This window comes from Heptranchias perlo, chromosome 1, assembly GCF_035084215.1.
Source record: "Heptranchias perlo isolate sHepPer1 chromosome 1, sHepPer1.hap1, whole genome shotgun sequence".
Lineage (NCBI taxonomy): Eukaryota > Metazoa > Chordata > Chondrichthyes > Hexanchiformes > Hexanchidae > Heptranchias > Heptranchias perlo.
In genome coordinates this window covers 189,844,596-189,869,167 of record NC_090325.1, presented here as the reverse complement: position 1 = coordinate 189,869,167, position 24,572 = coordinate 189,844,596, and the positions used below count along the sequence as shown (strand labels likewise).

The 24,572-nt window shown below is 45.5% G+C and overlaps 1 protein-coding gene across 1 annotated transcript in view; it reads right to left on the bottom strand.

Moving 5' to 3' along the window:
- Positions 1-24,572, bottom strand: part of ccser1 (coiled-coil serine-rich protein 1) — a 1,034,597-nt gene that overhangs the window by 423,325 nt on the left and 586,700 nt on the right. The window contains exon 8 of the mRNA XM_067994468.1: positions 14,966-15,046. Coding sequence (XP_067850569.1) covers positions 14,966-15,046 — 81 coding nt within the window. The remainder of the gene's footprint in view (positions 1-14,965; positions 15,047-24,572) is intronic.

Genomic DNA, 24,572 nt, shown 5'->3' with positions numbered 1-24,572 from the left:
AAACCTGTGCTTGAAAAAATATGCCTATTTCTTTGAGTTTGCACTGTCACAAACTGAATAGAACAGTGCTCCCAAGGGTACTTTAGGAAGCAAAATGAGAGCACAAGTTAAAGACAGTGGGGGCGAAATTGGTCACGGGCAGTAGCGCAAAACAGGCGGTAGCAAATTGGCTGCCCGATTTATGCCCTGTCCTATTTTCTCTTCAGTTGAAGTGAACGGGAAAGAAAACTGGATGGGGTGTAACTCGGGCGGGATGTAAAACTGGCATCCGATTCGCTACCGCCGGTGACCAATTTCACCCCCAGTGGGTTCCGACTTTCCTGATCTCCTATAATTTAGAAATATGTTGGGATTGCACTGCATGAGTTGCAGAGTTCCAATACATTACAGAGGCTATTTTAAACCATACACCGTCACCCCTTTGTTTATGCACATTATGTAAATTGAGTGATAATTGTACCTTTGACAGAATTGGAGGTCACATTTCTTATTTTGGCACTAAAGTCACCACACACAAAGAGGCAAATGCTGCTCAGCGTATCATGGAATAAACATCAACAACACTTATGAACGACAAGTTAACCTCATGTCATTCTTTCACCAAGCAATACATTTTCATGTTATTTTGTGAAGTATTTTAACACAGTATTTTTCATTTTCTGCTGGGAAATTCTGTGTAATTTCGTCCATGCAGTCTACAGTTCCAATCTAATTTTATCCACAGTCAGTTCCCCCATGATTCCCCTCAAATGAGTTCCTGCTCTGAGCCAGGCCTTCTGGGAGTGACGCTAAGCACTAGGACAAGACGCTCTCATTGAAGGAGGGACAGATTACAGAGATTGAGTCACCTTGCTTTAGTCTTCTGCAGCTGCGTTTTAAGAAAGATGAAGAAAGATGATATTGCAGGGGTGCAGTTAAGCAGTCTTGGCAATCAGAGGGATATGGCATTCGAAGTTCAGCTCAGGGTTGAACAGGACACCGAGGCTGTATGCCATTTGATTCAACCTCAGTGAGCAGCCAGATGAGATGGGTGAAGTCCAGGGTAAAAGTACAATGTTTTTGGCATGGGCTGAATAAGATGGCTTCGGTCTTCCCAATGTTCACATGATAGGAATATAAGTGGAGGAAGTTCTGACTCATCCATGACTTGATGTCAGTAAATCTGACAACACAGAAATAGCAGTGGAATTGAGGGTAGCGATGGAAATGAAAATCCGAGAGTCGTCAGCACACATATAGAAACTGATCCTACTCTTTTGGACATTGTCTCTGAAGAGCAACATGTAAATTAAGAAAAGGAGACTGAGGGTAGAACCTTGAGGTGCTCCTGAGGTGACCATGCAGGGATGGAAGAAAAGCTATCGCTAGAGATGTGTTAGGTGCATTTGGACAGGTAGGAGTGGAACAAAGTGAGGGTGGTCACTCGAAGGTGGACAACAAAGAGACAGTGGAAGAAAGTAGAGTGTCAAACATTGCAAAGAGGTTAAAAAGGACAACGAGCGATAACCTGCCATGTGTCAGGCTAGACTCCATTACCAAGCCATTTAGCAGATTAAGGCATTATAGTTGAGTATTACCTTCCTCAACTGACATCCATACAGTTACACTTACCAACAGAGCCACTTAATAGGTACCCTGGTTAATTTTTCCTCCTCCGTAGTTCCAGTAATACTAAGGCCAATTATAATGGGCCCACCATTACCTCAGTTGAGATGTTAACACAGACAAGGGATAAATCCTGGTCCATATAGGATATAGACAGGTTGGTGGCATGGGCGGACATGTGGCAGATGAAATTTAATGCAGAAAAATGTGAAGTGCTACTTTTCAGTAGGAAGAACGAGGAGAGGCAATATAAACGAGAGGCACAACTCTAAACGGGGTACAGGAACAGAGAGATCTGGGGGTATATGTGCACAAATTGTTGAAGGTGGCAGGGTAGGTTGAGAAAGCAGTTAAAAAAGCATACGGGATCTTGGGCTTTATAAATGGAGGCATAGAGTACAAAAGTATGGATGTCATAATGAACCTTTATAAAACACTGGTTCAGCCACAACTGGAGTGTTGTGTCCAGTTCTGGGCACCAGATGTGAAAGTCTTAGAGAGGGTGCAGAAGAGATTTACGAGAATGATTCCAGGGATGAGGGACTTTAGTGACATGGATAGATTGGAGAAGCTGGGGTTGTTCTCCTTGGAACAGAGAAGATTGAGAGGAGATTTGATAGATGTATTCAAAATCATGAGGGGTCTAGACAGAGTAGATAGAGAGAAACTGTTCCCATTGGCAGAAGAGTCAAGAACCAGAGGACATAGATTTAAGTGATTGGCTAAAGAACTATAGGTGACATGAGAAAAAACGTTTTTACACAGCGAGTGGTTAGGATCTGGAATGCACTGTCCGAGGGGGTGGTGGAGGCAGATTCAATCATGGCCTTCAAAAGGGAACTGAGTAAGTACTTGAAAGGAAAAAAATTGCAGGGCTGTGAGGATAGGACGGGGGAGTGGGACTAGCTGGATTGCTCTTGCATAGAGCCGGCACGGACTCGATGGGCCAAATGGCCTCCTTCTGTGCTGTAACCTTTCTATGATTCCATATAGCTCAGAACTACAGTGAGCAGTGCATTTAACTGCTGAGCCAGCAAGAAATGGGTGGTGGGGGGAGAGCAACCAGCACTTTTATCTCAGGAGTCCTAACAAAGATCCCAAATCTTGTCAATGACTTGAAACTCAATCTCCACAAGATGGAATAAGAACAGAAAACAGACGTGGATTGGGAGATTAGTGGGGATCAGCAGGGGTAATTTTACCTTTGAGCGATGGTGTAAAATGGGCAGAGCGGTCCGTTAAACATTCTGCCAGATTTTCCTCTCCATTTACTTGGTGTATAAAAATGGTATATAACATGTGGTCGATCACACAGCGCCCACTTTACACCAAAGTGGAGTGTTAAAATTACCCCCAGCATTTAGGAAGATAGGAACATAGGAACAGGAGTAGGCCATTCAGCCCCTCGTGCCTGCTCCGCCATTTGATCAGATCATGGCTGATCTGTGATCTAACTCCATATACCTGCTTTTGGCCCATATCCCTTAATACCTTTGGTTGCCAAAAAGCTATCTATCTCAGATTTAAATTTAGCAATTGAGCTAGTATCAATTGCCGTTTGCGGAAGAGAATTCCAAACTTCTATCACCCTTTGTGTGTAGAAATGTTTTCTAATCTCGCTCCTGAAAGGTCTGGCTCTAATTTTTAGACTGTGCCCCCTACTCCTAACATCCCCAACCAACGGAAATAGTTTCTCTCTATCCACCCTATCTGCTCCCCTTAATATCTTATGAACTTCAATCAGATCACCCCTTAACCTTCGAAACTCCAGAGAATACAACCCCAATTTGTGTAATCTCTCCTCGTAACTTAACCCTTGAAGTCCGGGTATCATTCTAGTAAACCTACGCTGCACTCCCTCCAAGGCCAATAATTTCTGGATTAAAGACCTGCACAAACCGGGCATGAGCCTTTGTTTTCCTTCACGTGCCGGAGTGAGAGAAAAGGAAAGAATTGCAAACCTTCATGCAAGATATGATTTTGTAAATTCCAACAGACACCCAATGTAATTATTACTGAGATAAGGGGTCTGATAATAACGCAGAGGCGGGTTCTGAGCGGGGTGGGTGGCTGCGGTTGATAACGGGCCCTAACCCCAGAAGCAGCTTTGGCTCGTCGGAATGTCCGATTTCAACATGGGTACCCGATTATCATTTTACTTCCGGGTTTCGCGTCTCCAATGCCCGTCAGCGGGCGTGATGCGAACCCACATGATGCGATCTCCACTCGACTATTTAAAGGGCCAATTCCAAGATGGAATTTGGAGGAGTTGGGAGGTTCTGTAAAGAGATGGCAAACTTTCAAAATGGACTCAGGAGGCTCACTTGATGTGCTCCTGGGTACAGTGAGGAGCAGGAAAGAGATAATCTTGCACAGCAACGGGAAGAAATCTGCTGCTGATACCAAGAAGGCATGGCTGGAGGCGGCTGAGGAGGTGAGCAGCAGGAGTCTTATGCCCCATACCTGGATCCAGTGCAGGAAGTGCTTTAATGATCTAACCTGGTCAGCAAAGGTAAGTGCGGTTGCAGATTCACTTACATCCTGTAGTCCGCACCCCCCCTTTCACTCTGTCTTGTCCAGTCTACTCCATCACATCACTCCACCCAGCTATTTAAGTTTGAACAGCACCTATCCTTCACTTTTTATGCACTTCTTCACCTCCCCATTTATCCATCCACCACTGCCACTCACCCCTAACCTTACGCAATGTGATTCATCTGCCTGATAGTCACGCTTACCAAATGCACTGTATCCAACGGGTGAACACATGCCTTACAGTCACTCATAAGTCTGTTGTTCCCCCTTGCAGGAGAAGCGAGCACAAAATACAAGGGAAAGGGAGAGGACTGGAGGTGGCCACCACAGATAATGCAGCTGACATCAGCAGAGGAGGCGGCCATGGGGGATCAGTGGCAAATCTGCATCCCTGACCATCGGTGATGGAGAGACTGAGTCTTTGCAGCTGCCTGGTGATAGTATTAAATATCTCCAACCCACATCTCTTGCAAGACTCAGTCATGTTGACTTGATTTCAGCAACGAGTGAAATATAATAATTGTAATTATGCCAAGTAGCAACATTTTTACATTGCCAGTACTAATTCATAGCTGTCTCTTCTCTCCTCCAGGGCGTTCACATGTAGAAAAGCAGTCCGTGGACTTTACTGACAATGATTCCTCAGAGATCCTGATTCCTTCTTAGGGTGCAACGTCACAGGACATATTACCCGTTCACAAGTGAGCACGAACAGACACTAGTGGTAGGGACAGCTGTGGAGAGTCCGCATCGGAGGCTGCACTCCTCTCCAAGCTATGCTCAGCTGGACACAGATGCTGAACCCCGGGGACCATCGATAAAAAGGAGGATCATAAAGGGACAGCAGCAAATTTGCGAGGTATAGGCAGACATGCCATGCACACTGTCCACAATCGCAGAGAGGATGGAGGAGTCCAGCTGGAACATTTGTGGAATGATGTCACAGGCCATTGCGAGAATGTCTCCCATGGATAGAGTGGCCTCCTCCATGGAACTTCAATCGTGCCAATCAAATCAGTCCATGCATGCCGTGACCACGGCCGTGCAGACTTCGGGTGCCAACACGTCTGCCCTTTAAACAGGATGACAGATACCTTCGCTGTGGCCTAACGAGGTGTCACTGATCTGCACCAAGCTTATCCCTCGCAGAGTGGTAGGAGTGATGTGCTGCTGGCCCAGGAGAGGGATGATGGCGAAAGGGGACATGGCAGTGGGGACTCCACTCAAAGCACTCCCACATCTCACCCATTGCCCGCCCCCACTCAGTACTCGACATGCTGCCTCCTCTCCCGATGGCTGAGTCTACCTTTGCACAGCTGCAGGTGAAGCAACCCACACGGGCTCCAACGCACAGAGGTCGTCGGCCAAGAGCATCTCAGCAGTCAGAGCAGAGATCTGAGTAGCCTGAGTACCTCTGCTGAAGCCACAGGGGTTGCACCACATAGGAATGGTAAGGAAAGGAAGAGATAAACATTGTAGTTCACCGAGGGTATGTACATGGGTATTTGTGAAAATGTTATGTTATTAAGTTTCCTTTTTATAATGACCTCAGATAAAATTTGTTAATTTGCGCCTCTTTCCCATGTTGCCCATTCTTGTGTGCCAGGTGTTAATTCACCTTTTCAGTTGCTTGGTGATGAATATGAAGACACGAATTGACAGGAACAATTGGGGGATGTGCAATGGGTGGATGGTTGGTTAGAGGACTGCTTTGTGTCAGTGAAGGGAGGGGGGGGGGGGTGGTGGGAGGGGCCGGGGATGTGATAGTTTGGTCCAGTGTGAGTGACTAAGTGAACCTTTGGGCTATTAGGGCATCCCGAGCAGCAATGTGAGTGGCTGGTCTGGCGTTGGATGCCCCATCTTCATCTACCTCCTCTTCCTCCTCCTCCTGATGATTGGAATCATCATCAGATAATGAGTGACGAGCGCCTTGTTCCTCCTCCACCTCTAATCCTCGCTGCTGTGCGATGTTATGTGGAACACAGCACGCCACGATCATCCTAGCGACATTCGCTGGCAAGTACTGAAGGGCGCCTCCAGGCACCTCAAGCACAACTTGAGCATGCCGATGACTTGCTCGATGCCACACCTGGTTGCCCTATGGCTTTCGTTGTAGCGCTCTTGCGGTTCATTGATAGCTTTCCTCAGAGGTGTCATCAGCTAGGTTTGAAAGGGCTATCCTTTGTCACTGAGCAGCCACCCCTTAAGGTTGGTTCCAGGTCTGAACAGGTCAGGGACGTTAGATTGCCGCAGGATGAAAGCACCATGGCAGCTCCCAGGGAATCTGGCCCAGGCCTGCATCAACCTCTTCTTGTGGTTGCACGCCAGCTGAACATTGATGGAATGAAATCCCTTGCAGTTGACGAAGACTCCTGGTTGATCTGGTGGCACTCCGATTGCCACGTGTGTGCAATCGATGGCACCCTGTATCTGTGGGAAGCCAGCCAGAGACGCAAACCTGAGTGCCCGCTCATTCTGGCTACTGTCATCACAATCCATCTGTCACCTGCCTTATGCATTGATGTGCAGCCGACTGGGAGACCCTCGACATGTCTCCAAGAAGCACCCTGGGAGGAGCCAGAGGCAAAGAAGTTGAGAGCAGTGGTGACTTTCACAGTGATTGGTAATGCGTGGCCACCAGGTCCAGGGAGCAGCTCTTCTTCTAGGAGGCTGCAGATGGCTGCAACCACCCGACGTGACACCCTGAGCCTCCAGAAGCACTGCTCTTACGAGAGGTCAAGGAAATTGAGCCTCTGCCTGTACACACTGGGTAGTCGGTAGGGCCTCCTGCGAACTCGGCCCCTCTGTTGGTTCCTTCTCTGTCGCCCCCCTCTCCTTTGCCTCCCCCTACAGCTTCCACCACAGCACGACCTTGCTGCTGTGCATGGTGAGCAGGACTTCTTCACTGCACAGGACCTCCAACCAATGCTACACACCAGATACATCGACGACAATTTCTATCTATGGACCCACGGCGAAGAATCACTGAAGAGACTACACGATAACATCAACAAGTTCCATCCCACCATCAAACTCACCATGGACTACTCCTCAGAATCGGTTTCTTTCTTGGACACACGAATCTCCATCAAAGACGGGCACCTCAGCACCTCACTCTACCGCAAGCCCACAGACAACCTCACGATGCTCCACTTTTCCAGCTTCCACCCTAACCACGTCAAAGAGGCCATCCCCTATGGACAGGCCCTGTGAATGCACAGGATCTGCTCAGACGAGGAGGAACGCGATAGATACCTACAGACGCTGAAAGACGCCCTCGTAAGAACGGGATATGACGCTCGACTCATCGATCGACAGTTCCGACGGGCCACAGCAAAAAATCGCATAGACCTCCTCAGAAGACTAACACGGGATGCAACCAACAGAGTACCCTTCGTCATCCAGTCCTTCCCCAGAGCGGAGAAACTACGCAGCCTTCAACATGTCATCGATGACGACGAACACCTCGCTAAGGCCATCCCCACACCTCCACTACTCGCCTTCAAACAGCCACCCAACCTCAAACAGACCATCGTTCGCAGCAAATTACCCAGCTTTCAGGAGAACAGCGTCCACGACACCACACAACCCTGCCACGGCAACCTCTGCAAGACATGCCAGATCATGGACACAGATACCACCATCACACGAGTGGACACCACCCACCAGGTACATGGTTCATACTCCAACGTTGTCTACCTCATACGTTGCAGGAAAGGATGCCCCGGAGTATGCAGACACTGCGACAACGGATGAGCGGACACCGCGCAACAATCACCAGACAGGAGGGTTCCCTCCCAGTCGGGGAACACTTCAGCAGTCAAGGACCTTCAGCCACCGATCTTCGGGTAAGCGTTCTCCAAGGCGGCCTTTGAGACACACGACAACGCAAAATCGTCGGGCAGAAATTGATAGCCAAGTTCCACACCCATGAGGACTGCCTCAACCGGGATCTTGGGTTCAGCAAATAAAAGTTATCTGTTTTTAATACAACGGGTCATTCTCTGTCTTTCTCTTCCTGTCGGATGTTTCTCCCTCTCTCTCTCTGTCTTGTGTTCTGGCCGTTTGTATATTCAGTGGTCCTGTAGATAACACCTCTCTGTCTGAACACTTTGATTGCCTCGACAACGGGCAGTTGGAAAGATTATCTGTAATCACCAGGTATTGTTCGCTGACTATAAATGCGAAACGTTCAAGGAATCCCACACTCACCTGACGAAGGAGATAATCTCCGAAAGCTTGTGATTTTCAAATAAAATTGTTGGACTATAACCTGGTGTTGTAAGATTCTTTACATTTGTCAACCCCAGTCCATCACCGGCATCTCCACATCATGGCTGTGCATGGTGATTGTCTTCTTCGTCTGAAGTCCAATCTAAAGCAGCCATGGTGCCTCCCCCCAAATCCTGATGTTCTCAGTGTGAACACCTCCAAATTTTACCAATATGTCTGTCACCACAAGAACTCTCAGCAAATCGTTTACCAGAGGGAACTGATAAGGCAGCTGTGAGCGCTGAGCCTTTATTCAGAGTGGGACACCTGACCTTTCACCACCCCCATGAAAGTGCCACTCAATCTTGCCTCCGTTTTCCCACATGAGTTTCCTGAGTCCTGGGTAACCCGTGCTGGAGGCGATAATTTGAAATCGCTGCCAAAATCTCATAAAAGGACCCTCATTAACATATTATAATGACAGACCCACCTCTCGAGAGCGGGTTGTTCAGTCCCACTCAAACCCGTCTCTGTTAAAATGAGTTGGAGGCGGGTTGGGTTTCAGAATTGTGAAATTTTAACCCCCTATCGTGGGGGGTTAAATTTCCCCCCGTTATGTCGGAAGTGGCTGTATTTAATTCACAGTAAGAATGCCTGACAGTTTAATGTGTTAATGAATTGCCCGTTATTTGTAAATTGTTCAAGTACAAGTAGCAATGAAAGAAAATGAGCAAGTTACTCCCTTGAAAAGCCATCACTAAGCGTTTAGTTGTAGCATTTTGGGTTACGTTACTTCTCAAAAGAGGCTGGACAGTGATATCAAATGAAAGAGACAAATGGATTAACTACTCATTATTCCTTTTACTCGGAACAAATATAAGTCTTGTCCCCTCATTTTAACCTTTTGGTAGTGTATGCGCGTGATTCTATTATCTGCCTTGGATTCTGTGCACGTCTGAACATTATCACCGCCTTCCACAATTGCTCTCAAACACTTAACATTTCTTCCAATGAAGTCCTGTAAAAGCTCCAATTTGGTCACCCGGCCCCAGTTAATGCGATCAAAGATTCAAATGTTAGTGAAACCCTGACAAGTTTCATGTGAAGCCCCGTGCAGTTCTTTAAGTGAAATGGTTGATTTATATCTTTACAGATCTGCGATGTAATGGGTAGGCGTTTCTGCGATACACTTGCTGGTACATGCTGAATATTCGTCTATTTTCAGCTTTCATAAAAATGTGCTTTTGGCATTGGCAGCAATTACCTTCTTACTCCTCCCCATCCCAATTTCTATAAAGCTCGGCTGTCAACTTTCCAGGGTTTCTATAAAGCTCTATTGTCAATTTTCCAGGGTTTCTATAAAGCTCTGTTGTCAACTTTCCAGGGTATCATATAATCATAGAATGTTACAGCACAGAAGGAGGCCATTCGGCCCGTCATGTCTGTGCCAGCTCTTTGAAAGAGCTGTCCAATTTAGTCCCACACCCCAGCTTTTTCCCTATAACTCTGCAAATTACACCTCTTCAAGTACATGTCCAATTGCCTTTTGAAAGTTCCTATGAAATCTGCTTCCACCACTCTTTCAGCTAGTGTGTTCCAGATCGTAACAACCCTCTGTGTGAAACAATTTCTTCTCATTTCTCCTCTTCTTCTTTTTCCAATTATTTTAATCTATGCCCTCTGGTTGCCAACCCAATTAAAACAGTTTCTCCCTACTTGCTCTATCAAAACCCCTCAACATTTTGAATACCCCTATTAGGTCTCCCCTTAACCTTTGCTGCTCTCATGTTGTAATGAGAACAATCCCAGTTTCTCCAATCTCTCAGCAAAACTGAAGTCCCTCATCCCTGGTATCATCCTAGTAAACCTCCCCTGTACCCTCTCCAAGGCCTTGACATCCTTCATAAACGTACGATGTAAAATAAACTACTGGGGCAACTTGGAAGTTATAACACTGGATCATTAAACTCTCAATGAGGAGACCCAATTACAAACTCCAGCTCAGACCAAGATTTGTAGTCAGCTTTCCCCCTGGGATGCAGAGTATGTAGAAAATCCATTTTAAGACCTGCAGAAAATGACTTCTGTCCCAGAAGTGAGATAACCTAGTTCTGGTTAGGATCAGAAGCAAGATATATAAGTCACACCCAACAGATTTCCATACTATACAGCTAATGGCACATGATAAAAATGAATCTGATAAGGAATTAGATCAAATTAATTTGGTAAACAGGTACCAAAGATGGATGTAACGGTCTCTCTATATAGCCCCCTGTGGTTTGCTACCAGTCCTTCTCAGCATTGTGCGAACAACCAATTGTTCGAATGTTGTTCGCTGTGACTTTAAATCTGCAATGCTGCAACAGTCTCTTCAAAACAATTCTCAGAATAAAAAGATTAAGGAGTATAGTTTTCTCCAGTCACTGATGAAGTGAGTAGAAAGCAGTATTTTCTGCTTCTTACACATGTTTGCCTTTTTCATCCCTGGCAACGTGAATATAACGTTGTTGCCATCAAGTATGGAATGATGTCACAGAAATTACATCATTATTTATGGTGCAAATACCAATGTCAGCGGGTTATGGGTAAGTGGGAATACAAGTGGGCAATGAAGTCAGGCATACTCACATCACTGAAGGGAGAATCACGACAGATTATCAACAGCAATATGGTGATATTTAAATAAGGACCATGAAAATAGGGAGAATGAAAGTGGAGAAATGATCAAAAAACAGATTATCTCTTCAATGAGCATGATTTTGAATGGGAAAAACGGGTGGGTTGGGGGCGAGGGGGCAGTAAAAATTTTTAAAAATCTAAAACCCACCCCCGACCCGCCCACTTCCTGTTTTTACAGAGGCGGGACGAGGGGCGGGCGACCAACCCGCTCCTGGGAGGCGGGTCGGTCACTAAATGCTTTCTAGGAGCCTGCTGGCCTCCATTTTTACAGATTTTTCCCCTGGGAGCTGGGATTTCCGGGCCCTTCCATTTCACGCCACGGGAGAGTAGGCGAGAAGGCCGAAAGCTGCAGGTAAGTGCCTTTACAGCAGCTTGTGGGACTGGAGGAGCAGCAGTGCTTCCCCCAGGCCCAACAAGCCTACCTGCAGCAACAACCCTCACAATCTCCGCAACCCCCCCAACTCCCAACGATCTCCGACCCCCTGACGATCTCTGACCCCCCTCCCATGATCTCCGACCGTCTGCGATGACCCACGACCCCCCCAATGACTGACCGCCCCCACCGATAACTGCCACCCCCCCCCCGATAACTGAGCCCCCCGATGACCCACCCCCCTCTTCCAATTGTAACGCTTACCTTTTCATGTCCTCTCCTTGGCTGCTCTCCTGTCCGACTGAGACCAGCCTGTCAATCAGGCCGGCCTGTCGGGTGGGAAACGTATACAAAAGAAATGTCCTTACGTCAAAATCATAAGGACATCCGGGAAACCCGTATTTCCGGGTTTCCCGTCAGGAAGTCCAGCCCCCACCCCCTGCCCCCTTCCCCCTTCCCAGCTCTCCGATAAAATCATGCCCATTGCTGTTTGTGGGATCTTGCTGTGCACAAATTGGCTGCTTTGTTTCCTACATTACAACAGTGACTGCACTCCAAAAAGTACTTCATTGGCTGGAAAGCACTTTGGGACGTCCTGAGGTCCCGAAAAACGTTGTATAAATGCAAGTCTTTCTTTATATATTGACATAAAGCCTGTTCTGGAATAGTCTTCCTTGCTTTTCAGTCCACGTAAGTCTTCAGCCAGTACCCTTCAGGCAGCAACCTGGCCATTTGCTGGTTTGCCAGCTGCTGAAATCATAGTGCATCATGGGGCAAAACAGAATTTTAACCTGACCAATCCTGGCCTGGCAAGAATCATTATATACAAGACAGATGTGCCTGAGGAGTCTCTGATATATTTTCCGATTATGTTTTCGTCATTAGCACTGTAGATATGAAAAAATTACAACTTACACCTATCCTTGATTTACTATCCACAGACGGTGAAGGTTTTAGGACAGCACTTAAAGAATTTGTGCATAAAATTGACATATTTATTTCTTTTCGTAGCATCTATGAATCATTTTATACCCGATACTCAAGCTTTAGTGCCACATTTATCTTGCTAATATGGTGAATACGGCAGTAAAATTTAAATATATATCTGCCTCTACCATTCAGTCCCAATCTTCACCGTGCAGCAGAATTGGGCCTCTAAAAGGTGGTGATTTTGCACCCGAGTAGGTTTTGTTGTCTGTAGCATAGGTTTAGCTGGTGTTGGGGCCCATTCAAGCCTTGAAACTCAACTCCATACGCCCAAATCCCAGACACAATTTCAATCATGAGCTATAAGCTCAGAGCTGGGTAATCCATGTGGGTGGCATGCAAACCCTGCAGGCACCAGAAGAAGAACTTGCATTTATATAGCGCCTTTCATTTCCTCAGTACATCCCAAGGTGCTTCACAGACAACGAAGGACTCTTGAAGTGCAGTCACTGTTGTACGGTAATGTAGCAGCCAATTTGCACACAGCAAGGTTCTGCAAACAACGAGATAAATGACCACAAAATCTGTTTCAGCAATGTTAGTTGAGGGATAGAAGTGGGCTGGGACATCAGGAGCACTCTTTTTCGAATAGTGCCATGGGATCTTTTACCCAAGAGCTCAGACGGGGCCTCGGATTAACGTCTGATCCTAAAGGCGGTACCTCCGACAGTGCAGCACTCTCTCAGTATTGCACTGAATTATGCCTGGATTATGTGCTCAAGTCTCTGAAGTGGAGCTTGAACCCACAACCTACTGACTCAGAGGCGAGAGTGCTTTGAATATAAATGCTGCTCAATAAATCTGACCCAAAAGATTTGCCTGCAGGGACAGGTGGAGAGGACCAGTAAATGAGTATAGGCTGCATAGAGTGACACCACAAGTCGCAGTTAGAATGGAGATGATGGGGGAATTCCCCCGTCAATCACACCTGGAACCCATACTGATCTAAGTGACTGGGATTGATTTTACGCATGTAATTTGTATGTAACTATCCTCCACTCACTGCATTTTGCTGGAGAAATAATCTTGCTTTTATCGGGAGACTCTGCTATAGTTTTGGTATTGAGTTCTGTTTGCTGTTTAAATAGATTCTGTTTGCTGTAGCGATTAGATACTCTGTTTAAATAGACTCTGTTTGCTGTAGTGCATAGATACTCTGTTTAAATAGACTCTGTTTGCTGTAGTGATTAGATACTCTGTTTAAATAGATTCTGTTTGCTGTAGTGCATAGATGCTCTGTTCAAATAGAGTCTATTTGCTGTGGTGCACAGAGACTGTTTAAATAGACTCTGTTTGCTGTAGTGCGTAAAGATTCTGTTTAAATAGGCTCTGTTTGCTGTAGTGCGTAGAGACTCTGTTTAAATAGGCTCTGTTTGCTGTAGTGCGTAGAGACTCTGTTTAAATAAACTTTGTTTGCTGCAAGTTCCATCCCATCTCCAACTCATTGGCTGACATAGTGGTATCAATACTCACTCCAATTATTGAATTACTTACCTTGTTTTTTTCGAATACAGGAAAATGTATTTGCAACTGCAAACCCAAGAAATTAAGCTGCAGACAAAAACCTGTAATTTGTGCGACAAAAAACCTTATTACTTGCTTACTAAGCTCAGAATTGTCGTTCAGGAAAGCTGTGTGCTTGTACACTACATCCAGTCAGATGTCCGTGTGCAAAACAATGCACACAAGTGCAGCATATATAAGCAGAGCGGCTAAAAGAACAATAGAAGGGTATACAACACTTTTTGTTGGGGCTAAAAGGGCAATGTTATCCTGTAAAATGTCAGGCTGCTTTATCAGGTTGATAAGCAGCAGTGTGCACCATCAGATGATCAGCAATATGATGTGACTGCATCACTGAACACTCAAAAAATGCAATAAGTCCAAAACAGAAGAAAAGCAATCAGAAAGAAAGACATAAACAGCAGGGACTGATCCTAGCTCTTGACATGGTGAGGGTTTAAGCAGAGTTTAAAGCTGCTTGTTATCCTAGCGCGTCAGTCGGGGTCGTTATAATTGGTCCCAGTATTCCTGGGGTGGGTGGGAAGAGGAGAAAAAAAAAATCAACATCTCTGATAGTACCTCTGCTGGAAAGAACGAACAAGTGGGCCTCGTGCGAGGGCCGGACTGGCTGAGCTGTGATATCTCTCTTGGTTAAATAGCCTGCCAAGCTCATTATCCATGCTCACATGTGAAAGAATGGTCACTTGGGCTCTTTACCAGAGGGTTTCCGGGGGCCTGCGGAATTGTATCTCACCGAGAGTCATTGCCTTCAGGAGAGGAAGGAACTAAGAAAGCTGTTTGTTCCTGTTTCAGCCCAACTGATTAATTGCGCTTTTTTTTGTGTCAGATAAGCACTGTCAAGAAAATTCTGTCGAACAAGCAGCATAGTTTGGTCCATTTGTTCGAGTTCCAAGGGTGCAAAAGAAACGGAATTTGTACATTCATAAATAACGCATTAATCAATGCTGCCGGCCGACAGGCAGCCGTGTTTCTGACACGAATGTAATTCTTTACTAATTATTTTGTCAGAAAACATGAGTTTTTGAAGTACACTGAACATCTTCTACTTACAAGTTCTTCTCGAAGTTGTGAAATCTGTTCGTCCTTCTCTTTCAACTGAAGCCTAAGAAGCGAGCTTTCATCTTTCAGATCCTACAACAAAAAAGGAAAAGTGTTAACATTCAGAATTGATACAACTATGGAGAATTCCAACCTTAATTATCACAGAGGGTTCAAAGACAAGCCAGTGGATGGGTGTCCTGATGTGCATTGCTTGACTGAACTTTCCTGGGAATTACAGCAAACCAGTGTGGGCTCTTTCATTAGATTTTGCAACACAGCTCTAAGTAATCGTTTCCTGTTGGGTGCATGTACTGATTCTAACCTTTTTTCTATTAGTGCCTTCGATCAAAGTCAAACAAAAGGAACAAAGGTCGCCCTGATTTGAACCCGGGGTGAGAATCAGGCTGGCGGGGGGCTGTGGCAGGCAACAAACCCTCTCGACATCAGCAGCAAAGGCCCGGGAGATTTTAACTGATCTGAATAGGCCCATTTAGCCTCCCACCCGAAACCGGCGGGAGATGGCAGTTGGCTGACGGGCGGGAGCGCGACGTCGGGTGGCAGGAGGCCTCTACCTGGGGCTCAAGGAATGGGACCTGGAACTCAGAAGGATTCGGGAGGGCATCGCGATCGGGAGTTGGGGGGTGGGGGGGGGGGCGAAGCCCCGGGCAGGGTAGGCCTGAACTTTCCTTGTCGGGCCTGGAGAAGCCCTGTTCCTCCTAGGCCCCACAAGGTGAGTCCCTGAACCGTTTCTGGCCCTGGCTTTCCTTCCAGCTCGTTTGGCTTCCCCACACAGGCCTCTGGTTAAAATAGCAGTCGGGCCCCGATGACATCATCTTTCAGAGCCCGATCTGCATATTTAAAGAAGGATCCCCCCCCGGTGTCCCTCTCGCCTGCTCAGAAGAGCAGGTTAAATTTGGAACCCGTGGGAATGGAACAGCACCTCAGCTGGTGAATCGGGGTTAAAATCACCCTTTATGTATATGTCCGTAATATCTGGGGTTAACCAAGGGAACCGTTAGAGAGGATGAGAACAATGGCTGCAACCCTATTTAACGGAAACTCGACTAAGATGGGCGTTTGCCTGCAATAAGAAAGTGCTCCCAGGGTCGGGTCAAGAACATCATTACCTGCTATATTTTATCATTACTGGAAATGAAATCTATACACCATTAGCACTTACATGTTCCGAGCAAAATCTACCTTAGGTTTTCTATCATATGAGTGCGCTGGAAATGATCTTAGATACCAATCAGTATTTCCCTGATGGTACTTGCAAGCATCTATCATTTTTACATGAACTCATTTAAAACACATTGCACTGTAGTTGCAGCTGCAAACTAACAGAGCAGACAGCACAGTGTGCAGAGGAACTGTATACGCTAAGCAAAGTCTCAAATAGAAGATTGCTACATGCTTCATGAATGCAGGTAAACACTGGAGAGGAAACAAAACAGTATGGTTACACAAGCAATTTGCAAGTGCCAAAAAACTTGAAAGGTCGCAAAAAGATCAAATTAAACTACAACATGAGTTCTGCTTGTCAGCGATATTTTCGTTGAGAAGATGACAACCTAACAAAAATGAAACATTTTTCTGTACGATGTAGCACGGCATTTTTTTTCCCCTGAGTCTGTCACAGCACATAAGGGTTTAAAAACCGGCTTCACTTGCAGAAATCATGTCCCAACTTAACTTGGCATAGTTGTTACAGAATTTGTCGGTTTGTTTGAGACTGTGTCAAAGTGGATCTGAAGTAAACAGAACTGTTCGCTGTTCGATCCCTGGGCACACTACAAATTGACCTAGATATTTGGACAAGTGATAACACTCACCAGGACATAGGGAGCTGGTGCTCACCTCCGAGAAAAGTCTGAGAAACAAAGTCCACAAAATACCAGAGTAAAAATTCAGTGTGAAAATGTGACAGAATCTGTATCCTTGGGGCCAATTTTAACGTGCTTCTGGCTGGCATAAAATGGGGCTCTAGCAGACTGAAAATAACACTGGGTCACTTACCGTCCCATTTACACTGGCCTTCCAGCCACTGCCATCTGTGGTCGGGTCCTGAGTTGGGCGGCTGGAGTGTCCAGATGTTTCAGGTGGTAGACCACTTGTAATATGCAAATTGGAGTCATCTGACATACACAGGACCTCGGTTGCAATTTTGAGGAACAAAATGGGTGAAATGAGCAGTTCGCCCCTTCTGCCCATTTGTACCGGCAGTGAGTGGCCTAACCAGCGGTCATTGAAGGGATACTAGCCCATTACAGGCCAATGTGAGCTACCTCCAGCCCGGGATTGCCTCCCCCTCCAACGCTGCGACTGTCCATAAAGGAGCCAGCCGATTTCCCACCCACCTGAACCGGCAGGCCAGAGCAGACCAAAATTATTTAATTTTCAGCACCATAAAATCACGAGAATTTTAAACTTGGTGTTCCGACCACTGTGCCAAATCATAACCCTAACATTCTCCAATCTGTGCGTCCTTCGAGTGAGATTCCACACCAGGAATAATTTAAATATCAGCTGTGGCTCAGTTGGTAGCACTCTCGCAGAAGGTCGTGGGTTCAAGTCCCCCTCCAGAGTCTTGAGCACAAAATCTAAGCTGATACTCCAGTGGTGTATTGAGGGAGCGCTGCACTGAAGGAGGTGCCGTCTTTCGGACAAGACATTAAAACCAGGCCGCATCTGCATTCTCAGGTGGACGTAAAAGGTCACATGGCACTATTCTAAGAAGAGCAGGGAAGTTCTCCCCAGTGTCCTGGCCAATATTTATCCCTGAACCAACATCACTAAAACAGATCATCTGGTCATTATCACATTGCTGTTTGTGGGATCTTGCTGTGTGCAAATTAGCTGCTGCATTTCCCATATTACAACAATGGCTACACTTCAAAAGTATTTCACTGGCTGCAAAGTGCTTTGGGACATCTTGAGGTCATGAAAGGCGCTATTTAAATGCAAGACTTTCTTTCTTTACTCCAGTTCAAAAGTTCTCTTCAGAATATAGAATCACACTTTCACTCTTCCTTTCGCTATCTGCACATTCACAGGATCTTCTCAGATTCTCTGCCAAGGTGAAGCAGCAGTTGGAGTCTGACCTCTGCTTCAGCGCTATCAGGGCTTAAATGTTCTCCTCACATGTGCTGATCTGTAGGGGATGATCTGAACTCTTTCTTCTCTCTTGACTGCAGTTTGCTGGAAATGCTGAGTATACCACATACTACACTTTAGATGAATTTATTTACGTTAAAACTATTTTTTTTCCCCATACCCAGCACTCAGAGGAAAACTGCTACACAAAGCAGTTTCAGAGGCAGGCAGAGGTTAAATAAAGGCTTGCTTTATTTTATAGATTCTGTTTTTATATTTATATTGCAAAGAGACGATAAAAAGAACATGAAAACATGGAAACCATCACAATGAATTAAATTTATTAGAATCGCGTAAATAATAGTAAAAAAGGACTATTTAAATATTTATGACTCTACCGTAGTAAATTGAAGTGTCCCTGTTTTTCAGGGCTTGTGTCCCTGACTTTCAAGTATGAGAAATACTGACAGGAAAAGAGATTGGATAGACAGTGCGAGGGAGGATGATTCAAGAACAAACCCTATGTTGAGGGAATCATAAATTACTTTGAAAATGAGCCATCGCAAACATCCATTCAAAATCCCGTAGACTTGCAGCACCTGCCAATTCGTCAAATACATGGATCAGGGCAGATTTTGAAGAAGTATAGGAATAGATCTAAATAAATAAATCAAAGCTCGTGGGATGTCAAGAAATAGTTGAATAACTTGAATGTCTAATATCTGCAGTCGACCTAAATCTTTGAATGCACTTATACAAATTATGTTCATCAAACTAAGTGTATTTTGGGAATTTTGAATGACAGGCCTTTGTCAGTCGACAAACTTAAAAGTGGCCCCTGTAAATAAACTTAAAACTGTCCACGTACAGAGGTCGGAAGCTGGGAGCAGCTTCCCTTGGTAGAGCTGTGGAAAGGCTATGGAGACTCTTTGAACAGCAGTAATGATCTTGCAGTTGATTTTGTTGGAACAGGTGAAGCTTGGCAGTGGTGGGGTGAATGGGATTGCGGAACCCGAATTAACGGGTTCTGGGTTAGCCGGAGCTTTTGAAGGCAGGCAATGAAAGCATTTGGAGTAATCAACCTGTGAAGTTGTGGTTGAGGACGTCAGCACAGGCGGGGTTGAGTTGGGAATCGGCCAGCAATGTTCTGAAGGTGAAAGCATAGGGTCTCGATGACTTGCAGATATCGGATTGAAAGATCAAGGGGGCAATTTTAACCTAACTCGTGGGGCGGGAAACCCATGGGATCGGGTGGAAAACCAGTTTCAATGGAGAGTAAAATTGGGTGGGGTGTAAAATCAGTGTTACAGCCGATCCCGTCAGTTTCTCCACAAGCGGGTTTGGTTAAAGATTCCCCCCCATCTCTTGGTTGAACAGAATGCCAAGGTTGTGCTGGGTTTAACCAGAGCAGTTAGCCAGGAACACTGATGGATGGGAGTCATGGACAGAGTTGAACAGGATGGCTTTTGTTTTGCTGACTTTGAGCCACAGGAAATTTCTGCTCAACCAGGAATTCATGCCAGACAGACATCACTAGTCATGGAGTCCAGAGTGATGGCAGATAGTGTTGGATGTTATTTGCATATACATGGAAACTAACCCTGTGCTTGTGAATAATGCAACCAAGGCGTAATATATGGATGATAAAAAGTTTTAAAAATGGAGTCCTGGGGGACAATACAGGTGACTGTTTTTATTGGATTACCACTTTTTCCCACTAAATGCCAATCTTTCAGCCATTTTTCCCCCGTCCTTTGAAATTCTCTTTCTAAACTTTTCGACAGTGCAACCTCTCTCCTTCAGGCTTCACTAGCCTCCTAAAAACCTACCTCTTCAGTCCAGCCTTTGGTCTCTCTCTTATCCTCCCCCAATTCCTCCTCACCTCCCCATGTCCATCTCTCCCCCTTGTAAAGCAGTCTCAGGTATTCCTTTACATAACAAATAGCAAATATGTCGTTATGTGGAAGTTGGTTCTATCCACAATTTGTCAACACAAAGGTCTGCAGAATGCAAAGGAATGACGCAACGCAACGTGAGCAACACTGAGGACAAAGAAAAGTTGCTCTTTATATATTTCACTGTATCACAAACCCAGAGATGAATTTTTGCAGCATCATGTGAAATGGGGATGCTGTCCCCCACCCATGGTTTAAACATTTCTCACAACTGCAGGATACAGTTCCTGTTGCGTATAGCGGGCACGTTTGTACTAATGTGGTTTGCCTGCTATACACGGTGGACAGCCAATCCATCAGACTCCCTAAAAACTCCGTAGCATAAGAGTAAATATGATTTACTTACCCCATCTTTTGTGCAAAACAATTTATCCCAACAGTGATGAGGGGAACTTGGTGCCACCAAATCAGCACACCGATGAATCTGGCAACTTTGCTGCGATTAAAGCCCTGGAACCGTTTAAGAGGCGGTCAGACTGTGACGGGGGGAGGACGGAAAGTGATCCTGAATCCGGAGCAAACGGTAATACGAGTTGTCATATTCCCAATAACCTCCCGTTTCAATTGAAATCGTCTTTCAAGAACTCTTGCATGTTGGTTACTAATAATTTATTGGACAGGGAAACTGCTTCTCGATACACAATTAACATCATTATTTCTGACTCACACGGTGGGGGGGGTTTAGGACTTAATGATCGCACTTTAACAAGATGCAAACAGCTGCTCAAACTGCCCGAAAGAGCTGGCACACCCAGCAAGGTCTAAGTGGTGCCTTTGTAATTGATGCCTATGGTAATGGCAAATGGTTAGTGCCATTTGCCCGATATAGGCAGCTGTCCTGGATTAACATCGACACGATAAGTAGTGGCGGCTGTATTAGCAGAGACATTTATCCTTTACTGCATAATTGATGCAGCAACTTTTTAAGATAATTGGCAAAAGAACCTGGGGGGGGAGTGGGGGGAGATGAGGAGAATTTTATTTTACTTGGTGAGTTGTTATGATCTGGAATGCACTGCATTGAAAGGGCGGTGGAAGCTAATTCAAGGGTGGAAAAAATTTGCAGGGCTACGGGAAAAGGGCAGGGTAGTGGGACTAATTGGACAGCTCTTTCAAAGAGCAGGCAAAGGCACGTTGGGCCAAATGGCCTCCTTCTGTGCCGTATGATTCTATAATGGAACCTAATGTCCACCAGCACCTAACGGTCTTCATCCATATCACTACCTAAATGGTTCACTTATGGCTGTCTGCTATTGGAAGCGTACCTGAAATCAAGCCTGGCTTACTGGTGCTCATTCTAGTTTTTGTGCTGGGTCCTCAGCTGCACGAGGGTAAATTTTCCACTTGTATGCTCCTGGTGCATATTAGGAAATCATGTGTGCACAGCCCATGACTGTCTGTGCAGGGGAAACATTATGGGCTTCGAGCGCCCTCTGACTGGGCAAGACTCCTTGCTAAGAGTGCACACGGAAATACCGTACCATATTTATCCTTCGCTTCTGTGTCTCGTTCTCATTTATTGCATTCATATAGTGACTTTAGTGTGGAAACGACCCAAAGTGCTTCATCGAGGCACAATCAAAAAAAAATGGACAACACACAGTTATAGGTCCCCTGAATTAGGGAGGAGAAAATAATCAGGGGTTCTGCTCCCAATCGCTCCCCAGTGACCTCTGCTGGAAAGGTGTGAGAGCAAGGGTGGGAGCAAGGGACTTAGGGGTTCAGGTACATAGATCATAAAGGGTCATGAACAGGTGCAGAAAATAATCAATAAGGCTAATGGAATGCTGGCCTTTATATCTAGAGGACTGGAGTACAAGGGGGCAGAAGTTATGCTGCAGCTATACAAAACCCTGGTTAGACCGCACCTGGAGTACTGTGAGCAGTTCTGGGCACCGCACCTTCGGAAGGACATATTGGCCTTGGAGGGAGTGCAGCGTAGGATTAAGTTACGAGGAGAGATTACACAAATGGGGTTGTATTCTCTAGAGTTTCAAAGGTTAAGGGGTGATCTGATCGAAGTTTATAAGATATTAAGGGGAACGGATAGGGTGGATAGAGAGAAATTATTTCCGCTGGTTGGGGATTCTAGGAATAGGGGGCACAGTCTAATAATTAGAGCCAGATCTTTCAGGAGTGAGATTAGAAAACATTTCTACACACAAAGGGCGGTAGAAGTTTGGAACTCTCTTCCGCAAACGGCAATTGATACTAGCTCAATTGCTAAATTTAAACATGAGATAGATAGCTTTTTGGCAACCAAAGGTATTAAGGGATATGGGCCAAAGGCAGGTATATGGAGTTAGATCACAGATCAGCCATGATCTTATCGAATGGCAGAGCAGGCACGAGGGGCTGAATGGCCGACTCCTGTTCCTATGATCCTATCTTCTGTGTGTGTGTGTGTGTGTGTGTGTGTGTTCGGTAAGGACAGGATCAGCTCCGATGGCCAAATATCCTGCACTCCTGCATGCATCAATGTGTGAAAGGGAGTTGTGGAGAAAACGGGACAGGTTGGGAAGAATCTCTGCGTATCATTTATTCGCAATCATCGAAGCAAGACATTTGAGAAACACTAAGAATTATTTTGGTAACTATAATACGCACCTAATCAATCTGTGTTAATGAGAACAATCACTGAGGCAACACTTTTTGCACAGGCATCAATTCATTCCTCACACAGTTCAGAGCGTGCAGAAATGGATACTGCTCTACACATCATACACTGTACGACACAAGACATTACACCAATTACACAGGAGACGTGAGCCACTTTTGCAGCTGATTTATCTTTTGGAGATGATGGACAACTGAATTGCTGGCAACTCAGTCAACAACAATGGAATGCATCAGCCTCATTCATGTGTAAGAACGGACACTGAGAGCAACATCAGTCACAGAGTCCCAGGCACGAGTCCGCTGTCAGCTTTGACTGTGTGTTTTACATCATTTGTTTAATAGAAAAGACTGGATTAAGGGAATGTTTAGCTTGTGATGGGATAAGGTATTTCTGAGACACTTGTAATGCACATTGAAAAATAATGTACTGCTCCTTCCATTCTATTTGCTCTCATCCTTGAAGTTGAAAAGCCGTGAAGAGAAGCTTTATTCGTCAAATTGTTTTTGCTGCTCTTCAATGAACTGCTATGTTGCTCTTAACAACAAAAACAAAGGTGCTACACTCATATATAAAGCACTGAAGTGACTGCAACCATCAGTGTGACTCCTTTTCATAACCTTATCAGTGAGGCTGCATGCAGATTTAACAATTATACTGTCTATTACAGGTATTGTGACAAGAGAGGCAAGATTATTTTTAAATTAGAAATTTGAGTCAGAACATTAAAGGGGCACTACCCGTTCATGCAAAGCTTCTGGGCAAATCTTGTTCTTCTTTGGGGAACAGGAAGATCCAGGAGATACATTTTCATCACATTCCTACATGCAAGTGGCATAAAGACTCAATTTCACCGTGTATAAGTAATGTGAAAAAGATTTGCCATTTTTTTCCAGTCAAATAGCTTCCCTTTAACGAAAGAAACCATTTTGCCCATTTCCCAGAATAAACTCAACTTTTTGTTCAAAAAGTCAGCAGGTCACACGCAGCAACCAAGCTCCCAGTTTCAAGTTCCAGTCTGTGGTGAGTCAGCTGGGGCTCTGGTGGAGATTCTGCAACTGGTCTCAGGGCCAGGGAATGGAAACAAATCAGCCAGCTCAGGGGGCCTCCTGCCGCAAAGACTACTTATGTTGACGTCGGATGAAGACAGGATTGGAGCTCGGTTGCGATGTCCCATCCCCATTAATCGAATAGGCTGCCGACTCTCAACACTGAGCCTTCCAAATAAAGAATGGTCACTTGAGTGAGATGGCAGAGGGGCAGACAACACCTCAGGAGTCTGAGGTAGCAACTTCAGGAGAGATGAAGAGAAAATCAGAGGAGTAGAGATTTTCTGGATCTACACCTGGAGTCCCTGGTTCGCTAGAGCAAAGCAAATCGAGCAGGTTCCTTTACAGGGATGCACTCCGGCCCACCCAATGATCCAAAGCGCCTAGACGCAGACCCAAGATAATCTCTCCTTATATATGTATTATAAGCCCCATTAAAAACAATCTCTCACCTCAGCATATTTGGCAAGAACAGGTCAATTCATTACAAGAAGAATAAGTGGGAGGTGCACAAGAGTTGGAGTTGGAGGAACGTAGAGTTCTCGAAGGCCAGAATTGGTGGAGCGCAGAGATCTCGGAAGCTTGTAGGGCTGGAGGAGGTTACAGAGATAGGGAGGGGCGAGGTCATGGAGGGTCTTCAGCACGAGAATGAGAATTTTAAATTCATGGCATTGATGGACTGGGAGCCAATGTAGGTCAGTGAGCACAGGGGTGATGGGTGAACAGGACTTTTTGCGAGTTGGGATACGGGCAGCAGAGTTTTGGATGAGCTCAAGTTAATGGAGGGTGGAAGATGGGAGTCAGGTCAGGAGAGCATTGTCTGGAGGTAACAAAAGCATGACAGTGGCTCAGGGAACTCAGAAGCATACAGAAACAAGACTAAAATTGCCATTGAAGATTCA